Genomic DNA, 12,631 nt, shown 5'->3' with positions numbered 1-12,631 from the left:
CATGTTTTTTTAATCTTTAAATTTAATTTTATTTAAATTACTATAAATTTAAATTCAAAATGAATTTAATTTAATATAATTTAATAAATAACAATGTAAAATATAAAATTTTCACTCTCTTTGTTAAAAAAATATAAGTCAATTTTTTAAGGGTTAGATATTAAAAAATATAAGACATTTTTAATTTTTTAAGGTATAATCATTATCATTTTCTAAAAGATAACCTTATTGAATAAATTATTTTATATTTATTTGAGAGTAAAATATTTTATTAAATAGGAGTAAATATATAAAGATAGGGTTATTTAAAGATAAATAACTACTCCCTCCATTTAAAAATGTAAGGCATTTTTAACTGAATTTTACTCTTTAATAAAGTAGTTACCTACTTTTAAACTAACCCTATTTTTTCATATTTATCCCTATTAAATACCCTACAATAAATATAAAGTCATTATCAATAGGGGCACTTTTGAAAAAAAATAATGATTACACATCGAAAAACTAAAAATTTCTTACATTTTTAAACTTTCAACTTCTCAAAAATATCTTATATTTTTAAATGGAAGGAGTACTTTATTTAGGGGTGAGATTTGATTAAAAATATCTTACATTTTTAAATGGGGGAGTATTAAGTATTAACTTCTCTGGTTTTGTGTAATTATTATGTTTGTATATTTATAAAAAATTAAATGTTTAATATATTTATATATGATATAAAAATATACAAAGATAATAGATATTTACACACACAGAATTTAAATTAGTACCTTCACAATTCATATATATTTTGCATTAGCATAAAATTGTGTAGCAGAATATGTTTCCACCCACTTTACATCTTTTTTTTAAGTAAACTTTATTTTTTTCAATATGATAAAAGGTTAAGAATCATTTTAATTGTTTGAATATTTTTTTTTAAAGGAATGGAAATAGGAAAAAGAATCAAAATGAAAACTGTTTTTAATACTCCTCCGACCTTATATATTAGTTATCTTTTAAAAATAAAATCTAATCTATTTTATACTTCATCAGTTGATGTAATTGTTTTGTTTCAAACTAAAATATATAAATTATTCTTAAAATATAAGAGAAAGAAGACAGAAAAATATTATATTATTTATTTTTTTATTTTTTATTTAAAATTTATATTTAAAATTTCAAGTACTTTTATTTTTTATATTTTTTTATTGATATTAATAAAATTAATATAAAATAATTTATAAATAAAATTGAAAGAGTACTATTTTAAATTTTGTATGGATGAGATAATTATTTTTGTTATTTGAGTAATAAACTTTCGGCCTATGCCTAAACCCCGACAAAACCGAATCTCTTGAGTAGCCGATCCATTTCGCTTCGCCGAGGGACGAGCATTCCACACTCCGTCGGACGCCGTCCACCGTTGTGAACCCTGCGTGGTTGTTCTCGGTCCGGTGAGATTGATTTGTTCAATCTGGCTTTGAGTCTATAATAGCCAATTTGTTCCCCGCGTCATCTGTTGCCGGCGTTGTTCTTCTTGCTTTGTTTTAATTTTTTCATTTTAATTTGGCTTTGAATCTGGTCGTGTAATCGTTTGAATATTGAGGCTTTTGAATTGGGAATATGTACTGATTGAGTTTATTTTTTATTGTTTATTTATTTGTTGTTATTATTATTATTTTTTGTGTACTAGTTTTTTGCTTGCATGGTGTGCAATTGGCTATTATACCTCTGCCCTCTTCATTTTGATTACTAGCGACTTGTATGATTTGGATTTTTTTTTTTGGTTGTTGCAGTGTTGGTTTTGTTGTGTATTAACTTTCTGTTTATTAATCTTTTTATAGTATCATCAATTTAGAAAATTCTCGAGGTATTTGTGATGTATGATCTTGTAAATAACTTGGCTTGAAAATTAAACGGGTATTATATCAACTATGCACATTCCAAAGATTTCAGTGGCGGCAGATGCCCCCACTGAGTGTAATACAGGTCCGCCTATGGTCACTCACTTCGACTTCTGAGCATATTGTGACTGTTTTCATTTGTTTTGATATGAAGATATCTCATATTCCGCTTGTGGTCTCTGAGAATTAATAATGGATTCGAGAAATAAAAGTTTTTAAAAGCAGTTCTTAATTTATTGATTCCAAGTGCAGATGTATTAAAAACTATCATACAACTATGGTAATTGGGACTGTCGTTTTGATAATCTTCTGTTGAATGAGTGGAATTATGATTGCAGATTAGATTAACACAAGAAAATGAACAAGGATAAAATCTTCAAGCTAGCAAAGGGCTTCCGTGGAAGAGCCAAGAATTGCATAAGGATAGCTAGGGAAAGGGTAGAGAAGGCCTTGCAATATTCCTACAGAGATCGCCGTAACAAAAAGAGGGACATGCGCTCCCTTTGGATCCAACGGATTAATGCTGGCACCCGCATTCATGGTGTATGTATCACTCCCTCTTTTTCCGCTTACTAATTATTAGTTTGCAGAGGATTAGTCCTCTTAGTTATTACTCATATTAGAGACTAGTCTCTGCCCTATATCCACGCACCAGATTTCTGTATAATATTTTATCCAAATGGGTTGTTATTATGAAAATTTGAAGCTTTCTGTAACTCCTTAATCTAGTTGTCTTCTTTATTCATTTTATTTTTATATCTTATGACTTGCAAAAATGTGTTTGCATATATCGAATAATCTCATGAATCTAGGTTAAGGATTGATTTTTTAAGTATCATAATTGCCTTTGGGACTTCCTTCTCAATGTTATTGTATCACATGGTAGTTGACTGCTGTCTTACTTTAAATGCACGGCTCCTTTAAATAGGCTGCATGGGTACCTTAAGGTCATGTAGGAGTGCTAGTTTAATTGATTTTTCCATCTTTCTCATCTTGTTGTTTTAAGACATTTTCCCCTTTCTTTGTTCCCCCCTTTCGGGTTTCCACACCACTTTTTTTTTTTTTGATATTACTGGACTGGCCTCCCTTTTCTTTTATTTATGCCAATTTTCTCCTTTTCACATCTCAGATTATTGTCCACAGACTATTCTAGTCATCAATTTTTCTTTGGTTTTTCGTGATAGGAAATGACCATGGTTTCCCAAGTTCCAACCATTTCAAAGTATCATTTGCTCTTGAGTGATCTCGATTTTTCCTTGCTTCTTGATTGCTTCATCTGGAACCTTAGTTTCTTCAGAAAATGTATTTACCAGCATTAGTTGTTGGTGAATCAGAAAAGGATTCTCTACTCTGTAATGTAGAGTGGATCCCCTGCAGTATTTGCAGGGTGCAGTCATCACATATTAGCCACTAGATTTATCCCAATGATTGATATCAAGACTTGTAGCAGTTAAGTTTCTGTTTTCAACTTGTTTTGTAAAATCAATGCATTCCACCTTGTGTGGTGCATTCTTCTCTTCAGTCAGGGTTTTCTTTTTTAAAATTATTTTGTTTCAATTTTAAGCCAAAAGTGCACCTTTGATCATCTAACTTTATTCTAGGTTTCCAATTGATCCTTCATTTTATAAATCGTCTATTTAGTCCCCTAACCTTACCATCATTAATCTAATTGGAAGAAAATGCTGACATGACAATTTTAACCGCTCACAAAGCATTCTCAATTGTTGATTTTTTAATCAAATCATTTGAAGTTTTTAAATTAAAATAAGCCACAAAAGACACTTCATAGTTTTTAAAATCAATTTCAGCATTTCTGGCTGACTTTCATCAACATTTTTTGTTAATTAGATTAATGTGCTAGGGTTAGGGGATTAAAAAGAGACTTTATAAAATTAAAGGGTCAAATTGAAACCTTTTGTGAAGTTAGAGGAAAAAAAGTGCACTTTTACCTAATTTTAATTTTTTACTGGCGTGTGTCAAGCTTCTAACCATTTGATAGACATGTATACATGCACCTCGATCAAAAGAATGATTGCAGGGGGATGTTCTTCATCTGTAGCATGCCATTTATTATCGATAATATGATCATCTATTGGTTAAGAATAAAGAATTTTCTTTTTAGAGGATTTTTCCTTTAGTGGATTTAAAAATGTTAAGGATGTGAAGAGGAGGATATGAGAGAAGAAGGAGGTCCAAGCAAAAATGAATTTGTGGATCTTGGAACTAATATGGTTGGCTCAGAAGGAATTTGAATTGTTCGTGGCTTTTAGTAGTTGAAATGGTCTGGCTTGCATGCAGTCATTACGTGAATCGAACATTGTTCTGAATTGTTTGATTTTATTGATGTCTGCCTTTCGGCATCCATTTTTTCTTTTCTTCATTAATTGGAGAGATGTGCGTGGTAAAGCTATCAAATTACTACTTGATTGAAAATCTTGAACTTTGTTTCTCTTTTCTATTTCTGCTAGAGCCTCTTTTAATTGAATATCTGTGTTCATGTGTGGTTCTATCTTGGTGTCACTATGTATATTCTCGTCTTAGTCATAAAAAAAATTATGGAAAACTATATTTACTGAAGATATTTGTCTTGTCTATTTTTACTGTCATTGTTTCTATTTCATAATTTTTTGCTGTCTACTTTTTAGTGAAAGCCTACCCTATCCTCCTTTATCTAATTTCCATAACACTAACATTAAATTTTTGAATTTAATTAAAATAAAAAAGTTGCATTCCTACGTAAACAATTTTGCTATCATGATATCATTTGAGTCCCTTGTCTAAAGTCAGATGAGTTCTGGTATTTTATAGAGATTTTGCATTTCTATAGAACTCGAATCTGAGGAAAATGTCATGCGTAATGTTTAAACTTCAGTTTGTCCATTGGCTGGTATGCTTAATTCTATTCATGTGTGGAGCCAGCCAATTTAAACAACTCACCTGCAAAATCGGTTTATTTTTTCTCTCGCTGAAGCTTTTGATTTTGGGTTACCTTGTAGCCTTACCTCCTCGTTAACAAACAGGGCAGCCACTTCTGTGCCTGTCAATGGTTGTGCCATATATCTACTGGACTGGACAAACCAGTATGAACTCTATACTGTGTATGAGTAGGAGTTGGGAAGTCCAGTTAGGCTCATGGTTTGGTACTTTTTTCCTTCACTAGTTGCACATTGAACAAACATCGACTTGCTCTTATCTTCATGGCTTGGTTTAAATCATGATAACATGGTTTTGCATTGATAAGGAGGAATTTTGACTTCTTTATTTAAAATTTCATTCAATTTTAAAGCAGGATTAGATATATCTGCAGAAGTTTAGTAACCATCTAGAGTGGTCAATCAATGTTCTGACCCTTGGTCGCTTGTCTCCTTGGTTTTGCTGGACAGGTTAACTATGGGAACTTCATGCACGGGCTGATGAAGGAGAATATCCAGCTTAACAGGAAGGTTTTGTCAGAGATTTCCATGCATGAGCCTTATAGCTTCAAGGCTTTGGTAGACATTTCTCGAACTGCTTTTCCTGGAAACAAAAATGTGGTCATTCCTCCGAGAAAGGTGGCCTTCTAAAGCGTTTGCCATTTAAGCACCAGATTAATTAGCTTGTAACAGTAGAATGGTTGAGTATCTTCATGCATTTTTCCTCTTGTACTTAATTAATTAATTACTATCTGTGATCTGCTCGTTTTGTTGGATGCTGCCTCAGTGTTGGTACAATTTGGCCTTGCTGGGATTTTTTACTTTTCTCATAACACATACAAGTTGTTGCCATCTAAAGAGAGAACCACCTAATGGACCTACATTAGTGACCACTGGATTGACCGGTGTGACCCGATTTCAGTTCAGTCGACCCGGCTTCAACCTAGGAAATTTAGTTAAGCTGGCAGGTTTAATGGGTTGACCTGTGTTAGATTAGATTAGATTTTATTTTTTTATTCCTTTTGTCTTTTGAATATTGAACCCTAAATCAAATTTGAATCCTTGAATTAATATTTTTAATATTTTCATTTTGTTATTGTCAGAAACTTTTAATTAATGTTTGTATAAGACATGTACAAGGTTTGATGGAAATTTTCATTTTCTTGGGACTCGAATGATTTTTTTATTTAAATATTACTATTTTTTATAATATGTTATATTATTTTAATTATAACTGATTTGATTTAAGGTTAGCTTTTTGTTGGGTCTTTTAACTCTTAAATTATTACCTTGTTGATAAGTATCATATTTCATCCTTGATTATCTTCTTCGAAACTATAATGAAAATGATAAGTTTCTGGCATTTAATTCACTTAATTTTTTTTTATATAAAAAAAATAACATGATGATGGGCTGTGAAACTTGGGGCAAAAGTGAATCACTGTACTTTGCCTTGTTTTGAGGGACACGGCTTTGACGATGAAGTTTACGTTAGAACAAGCATAAAACATACTGAAATATACAGTCATGTTTTTAAGTTTTTTACATTACAAGATAATTTGATTAAATCATATAAAGAATTTAAATGTTAACCAATGTGTGATAATAATTCGATTCTGCGAGAAATTTACCATAAGTTTAGTTGAAATAGTTTTACATATATTTGAAATTTTACCATAGAATAATTATATTATAGTGATGTTAAAATTGTAAGAAACTGTTAACAAGGGTTGGGTTTAATAAAAATGGATTATTTTTTTACAACGTAATGAATTAAGGTTTAAATTCTTATTGGTCCATATTTAGTGTTCAATCTTACTTTGAATAAATCTCTAATAAGAAAATTATTGTATGTACTAAAATTATTTTATATTGTTATGTAAAAAAAAAAGATAAAAACACATTAAATTTATTGAATCTTTCTCTCTTGGATATTTGATTTCTCTCTATTCTTCTCTCGTAAGAGAGGAAATTGAAATGAATTGCATGCATAATGTAATAATAAAAAAATATTACATGAGAAAACTTGAGGTACTTGATTTAGTGACACAATACTCTGGTAAGATTTTTGTCAAACTTGTTTAATCAGAATTAAACGTAGGCAATTATATATTACGAGTTTGTTGATATATTGTAAGAAAGAATAATTTTCTCAACAAGCAGCCTATAACTATGCGAAGCTCAATTGAAAAAAACTAATTCTCATTTTTGAAAGAAAATATTACATATTTTAGAATATGCAGTTCATTTCAATTATATAAAAATAACATATACTCTAAGCAATAATTGATTATTCGTGCAGAGACTTGAATTGAACAAAGTATGCCCGGAAATTGCTAGGAATCATGCCATGTTGCTGTCAATTCTTTGCCATTTTTCCAACTGCTTTTAGAAAGTAGAATGAAAAGTAGAAATGATAGTGCTTTTCCAAAGCCTTTTTTTTTTTTGGTATCGGCCTTTCCCTTCCTTTTTTCTCTCTCTTCTTCCTTTTATCTTTTTCTCTCTCTGATCTCTCTCTCCCCCTACCCTTCTCGATCGTTTCAATTCAATTTTTCCGAGTGATAATGACTTTTGAAATGTAATTGCGATGAAGAAAATCTTGCATCTGGTGGGTATAGAGTATTAAAAAAAAAAATAGATGCTTTCTATAATAACTGCATATTCTAACAACTTAAGTATGGGAGGAAAACAATTTACTTTAACCATAGGAGGCTTCAAAGTCATTATTACCCTTACTACCCTTATTGTAGATTAAAAAAGGTTTTTAACAATTCACAGCATGAATTTACTTTGAAAGCATTAACTGGTAACTGATTTTACAATGGGTTGAAAGAATTGATGTAATTTTAGGTAAGAATTGAAAATTTTCAAGTAAAAAGAATTTGTGAAAAAAATGATCAATCTTTGATATTCCATATTAGCAAAGTCTTGATGTGAACTGCAATCATGATGTAGGTGATGCGTGTGAAAAAAGATGTTTATAATAGTCTTGTTGGTACTCTTATGCACATAAATTGGAAGATAGCGGGATGAAATCAATGCTAGGCTAGACTTTACCAAAATGAGAATAAGAAAACACTTATTTGTATGACCTGAAGAGAAAAAGAGGACTTACTTACCTCTAGCTGTACACACATTATTTGAATAGCATAAAACATTAAGCTTATGTGGTTATTTGTATGTTATTAAGATGTCACAAAAGGGATTCTTCTAATGTGAAAATGATAATGCCAATGAAAGATTTGAAGGTATTAATTTTGAAATCTCATGATTGTCATGCAATCATTCATTGATGCAACAACTATATATTACCATTGGCTATTGGCTATTTGAGACATTTTGAAAGATAATATGAGATGCACTATTACAAGGCTGTGTATTTTCTTAAATACTATTGGCAACAAAGGCATTCAACAAACTATGCGAAGCTAAATTGAAGAAACTAATTCTCACTTTCAAAATAAAAAATTACACATTTTAGAACATCTAGTTCATTTAGATTGTATAGAAATAACATACACTCTAAGCAATATATAATTGATTATTCATGCAAAGAGTTGAATAAAGCACATGCCCAGAATTTGCCAGGAATCAAGCTGTGTTGCTGTCAATCCTTTGCCATTTTTCCAACTGCTTTTACAAAGTAGAATGAAAAGTAAAAAATGATAGTGCTTGGGCCTTAATCATAGTGCTTTTCCATTTTTCTAATTGCTTTTTGAGACACCATAATAAAAAATGATAATTATATTAGCCGTGAAGGTTGGGAAAAAATGGTAGACACTAGTGCCTTGCTTTGAGGGGGCATAACGTGGACTTTGACTAATATAGTTTCACAATAGAACAAGCATAAAACATATACTTACATATACAGTCATATTTATTTTTAGGTTTATAATTTTGCAATATAATTGAAGATAGTTTTTCAAAGGTTATCCAATTTAAGATAGTCATTTAATGGCAATAATCATAATATTTGAACTAGACATACCAGCTAGTAAACAAAAGCATTATATCGATCATAATTTAAAATAATATGTAAATCACCATATATTCATTTCATTACAACTGGTTGTTACTTTGGAAAATATTACTGCTAATGATAATTTTTTTTGTGATATAACATGCGTTGTTTGCCACGCGAAGGAAAAAAAGATCCAACTTTTAAATAACTTTTAAAATAACATATTGTAATCTCTATAAATAGATTCCCCACAAGTCCCTATACTTGTATCACCAATTGATAGATTGACTTGCCAAGAGAAAAGAACAATGAGGATATTCATTGGGTTTCTCAAATTCATACTGTTAGCCATACTAGTGCTTGAGTATGGGGTCCTTGCTCCTAATTCATGGAGAGCTACAAGCACAGTGGTTCATTGCATAGAGAGGGAGAGGCAAGCCTTGCTTCAGTTTAAGGATGGCCTTGGGGCGGATGACTCAGGCATTTACGCATGGTCTTTATGGGGCAGTCAGAAGCACAAGAGAGATTGCTGTCAATGGGAGGGAGTTTATTGCAGCAACCAAACAGGGCATGTCTTGATGCTCCAACTTGCTGGTGATGATGATTCAAACCAATCGCTTTTGAAAGGTAACATCAGTGCATCATTGATGGAGTTGCAATACTTGATGTATTTCAACCTTAGTTTCAATTCTTTTGAAGATGGCTATATCCCTGAATTCTTTGGCTCTCTAAGAAACCTAAAGTACCTTGATCTTCAAAGATGTAACTTAAAAAAGGGAAATATTCCAAGTCAACTAGAGAATCTCTCACAATTGCTGTATCTTGATCTCTCGAAAAATTATTTTTTTAGAGGAGAAATACCTTATCAACTTGGGAATCTCTCACGATTGCAACACCTTGATCTCTCAACCAATCAACTTGAAGGAGTAATACCTTATCAACTTGGGAATCTCTCACAATTGCAACACCTTGATCTCTCATCTAACAGACTTGAAGGAGAAGTACCTTATCAACTTGGGAATCTCTCACAATTGCAACACCTTGATCTCTCATCTAACGACTTGAAGGAGTGAAGTACCTTATCAACTTGGGAATCTCTCACAATTGCAACATCTTGATCTCTCATCTAATGAACTTGAAGGAGTCGTGCCTTATCAATTGGGAAATCTTTCAAGATTGCAATATCTTGATCTCTCATATAACAACCTTGGAGGAGTAATACCTTTTCAACTTGGGAACCTTTCAAACTTGCAAAAGCTTTTCCTTGGTTCAAATGATGGTGCTATCAAAATTGACGAAAAGAATGGTGGTGGAGGTGAGTGGCTCTCTGGTCTCACAAGTTTGACCCATCTTAAGTTAGTGAACATAACCAATGTCAAATCTTCTTACAAGTGGCTGCAAATGATTGGAGAGCTACCGAGGTTGAAAGAATTGATGCTACCCAACAATGACCTTTTAGATCAGCATATCCTTTCAATACCCTCTTTAAAATTTAATTTCTCTTCTCTTCACGTGATTGATCTATCTGACAATAAATTCACCTCATCCTCAATATTCCATTGGATCTCAAATCTTAGCTCCAATTTTAATTAGAGGAAGAGAAGTGCACTTTTACCTAATTTTAATTTTAATTTTAATTTTTTACTGGCATGTGTCAAGCTTCTAACCATTAGATAGACATGTGATACATGAACCTCGATCAAAAGAATGATTGTAGGGGGATGTTCTTCATCAGTAGCATGCCATTTACTATCAATAATATGATCATCTATTGGTTAAGAATAAAGAATTTTTTTTTAGAGGATTTTCCTTTAGTGGATTTAAAAATGTTAAGGATGTGAAGAGGAGGATATGACAGAATAAGGAGGTCCAAGCAAAAATGAATTTGTGGATCTTGGAACTAATATGGTTGGCTCAGAAGGAATTTGAATTGTTCGTGGCTTTTAGTAGTTGAAATGGTCTGGCTTGCATGCAGTCATTACGTGAATCGAACATTTTTCTGAATTGTTTGATTTTATTGATGTCTGCCTTTCGGCATCCATTTTTCTTTTCTTCATTAATTGGAGAGATGTGCGTGGTAAAGCTATCAAATTACTACTTGATTGAAAATCTTGAACTTTTTTTCTCTTTCCTATTTCTGCTAGAGGCTCTTTTAATTGAATATCCGTGTTCATGTGTGGTTCTATCTTGGTGTCACTATGTATATTCTTGTCTCAGTCATAAATTTTTTTTTTTGGAAAACTATTTACTGAAGATATTTGTCTTGTCTATTTTTACTGTCATTTTTTCTATTTCATAATTTTTTGCTGTCTATTTTTAGTGAAAGCCTACCCTATCCTCCTTTATCTAATTTTCGTAACACTAACATTAAATTTAAGAATTTAATTAAAATAAAAAAGTTGCATTCCTATGTAAACAATTTTGCTATCATGATATCATTTGAGTCCCTTGTCTAAAGTCAGATGAGTTCTGGTATTGTATAGAGATTTTGCATTTCTATAGAACTCGAATCTGAGGAAAATGTCATGCATAATGTTTAAACTTCAGTTTGTCCATTGGCTGGTATGCTTAATTTTATTCATTTGTGGAGCCAGCCAATTTAAACAACTCACCTGCAAAATCGGTTTATTTTTTCTCTCACTGAAGCTTTTGATTTTGGGTTACCTTTTAGCCTTACCTCCTTGTTAACAAACAGGGCAGCCACTTCTGTGCCTGTCAATGGTAGTGCCATATATCTACTGGACTTGGACAAACCAATATGAAATCTATACTGTGTATGAGTAGGAGTTGGGAAGTCCAGTTAGGCCCATGGTTTGGTACTTTTTTCCTTCACTAGTTGCACATTGAACAAACATAGACTTGCTCTTATCTCATGGCTTGGTTTAAATCATGATAACATGGTTTTGCATTGATAAGGAGGAATTTTGACTTCTTTATTTAAAATTTCATTCAATTTTAAAGCAGGATTAGATATATCTGCAGAAGAAGTTTAGTAACCATCTAGAGTGGTCAATCAATGTTCTGACCCTTGGTCACTTGTCTCCTTGGTTTTACTGAACAGGTTAACTATGGGAACTTCATGCACGGGCTGATGAAGGAGAATATCAAGCTTAACAGGAAGGTTTTGTCAGAGATTTCCATGCATGAGCCTTATAGCTTCAAGGCTTTGGTAGACATTTCTCGAACTGCTTTTCCTGGAAACAAAAATGTGGTCATTCTCCGAGAAAGGTGGCCTTCTAAAGCATTTGCCATTTAAGCATCAAATTAAGTAGTTTGTTTGTAAAGTAAAATGGTTGAGAGTATCTTCATGAATTTTTCCCCTTGTGCTCAATTAATTAATGACTATCTGCAGTCTCCTTGTTTTGTTGGGTGCTGCCTCAGTGTTGGTACAATTTTGTCTTGCTGGAATTTTTTACTTTTCTCATAACACATACAAGATGTTGCCATCTAATGAGAAAACCACCTAATGGACCTACATTAGTGACCACTGGGTTGACCGGTGAACCGGCCGAACTGGTCACTTTGTGAGCCGATTTCAGCCCAATGAACCCAGCTTCAACATAGGAAATCTAGTTAACTTGACAGGAATATAATGGTTGACCTAAATTAGATTATATTTAATTTTATTTCTTTTCTCTTTTGAATATTGAACCCTAAATTAAATTTGAATCTTTGAATTAATATTTTAATGTTTTCATTTTATTATTATCAGAAACTTATAATTAATGTTTCTGTAAGATACGTAAAAGATTTGATGGACGAATTTTTCATTTCTTAAGAGATGGATGAATTTTTCGACTTGAATACTTTTTTATTTAAATATTATATTTTTTATGGTCAAATATGAATATTTAATATATTTAAATTATATT

The 12,631-nt window shown here is 31.7% G+C and overlaps 2 protein-coding genes across 3 annotated transcripts; both read left to right on the top strand.

Moving 5' to 3' along the window:
- Nucleotides 1-1,297: 1,297 nt before the first annotated feature.
- Nucleotides 1,298-5,886, top strand: LOC129299909 (uncharacterized). 2 transcript variants are annotated; one of them, XM_054938385.1, is made up of 3 exons: nt 1,298-1,436; nt 2,230-2,429; nt 5,270-5,886. In XM_054938385.1, exons 2-3 carry the CDS (start codon nt 2,244-2,246, stop codon nt 5,447-5,449), a joined length of 366 nt encoding a protein of 121 aa, XP_054794360.1. In that variant the 5' UTR covers nt 1,298-1,436; nt 2,230-2,243; the 3' UTR covers nt 5,450-5,886. The 2 variants fall into 2 exon arrangements, with proteins under 2 accessions (XP_054794360.1, XP_054794359.1); XM_054938384.1 differs by having other exon boundaries at nt 2,225-2,429.
- A 3,161-nt stretch (nt 5,887-9,047) lies between these two features.
- On the top strand, nt 9,048-11,965 carry LOC129299911 (receptor-like protein 37). The gene is made up of 3 exons (XM_054938389.1): nt 9,048-9,764; nt 9,838-10,074; nt 11,821-11,965. Exons 1-3 carry the CDS (start codon nt 9,068-9,070, stop codon nt 11,823-11,825), a joined length of 939 nt encoding a protein of 312 aa, XP_054794364.1. The 5' UTR covers nt 9,048-9,067; the 3' UTR covers nt 11,826-11,965.
- Nucleotides 11,966-12,631: the final 666 nt, after the last annotated feature.

This window comes from Prosopis cineraria, unplaced genomic scaffold (genome assembly GCF_029017545.1).
Source record: "Prosopis cineraria cultivar Desert tree isolate PC_DT_omini unplaced genomic scaffold, ASM2901754v1 PC1347, whole genome shotgun sequence".
NCBI lineage: Eukaryota > Viridiplantae > Streptophyta > Magnoliopsida > Fabales > Fabaceae > Prosopis > Prosopis cineraria.
The sequence above is the reverse complement of the archived record's forward strand: the minus strand, read 5'-3'. Positions and strand labels throughout refer to the sequence as shown.

What these genes read in the sequence shown, in the direction of transcription:
- LOC129299909 (XM_054938385.1), top strand. Translation starts at nt 2,244, where the DNA reads ATGAACAAGGATAAAATCTTCAAGCTAGCAAAGGGCTTCCGTGGAAGA. An exon ending in CTGGCACCCGCATTCATGGT is followed by an intron (nt 2,430 to 5,269) that starts GTATGTATCACT and finishes TTTGCTGGACAG; the next exon opens with GTTAACTATGGGAACTTCAT.
- LOC129299911 (XM_054938389.1), top strand. Translation starts at nt 9,068, where the DNA reads ATGAGGATATTCATTGGGTTTCTCAAATTCATACTGTTAGCCATACTA. An exon ending in CAGACTTGAAGGAGAAGTAC is followed by an intron (nt 9,765 to 9,837) that starts CTTATCAACTTG and finishes GGAGTGAAGTAC; the next exon opens with CTTATCAACTTGGGAATCTC.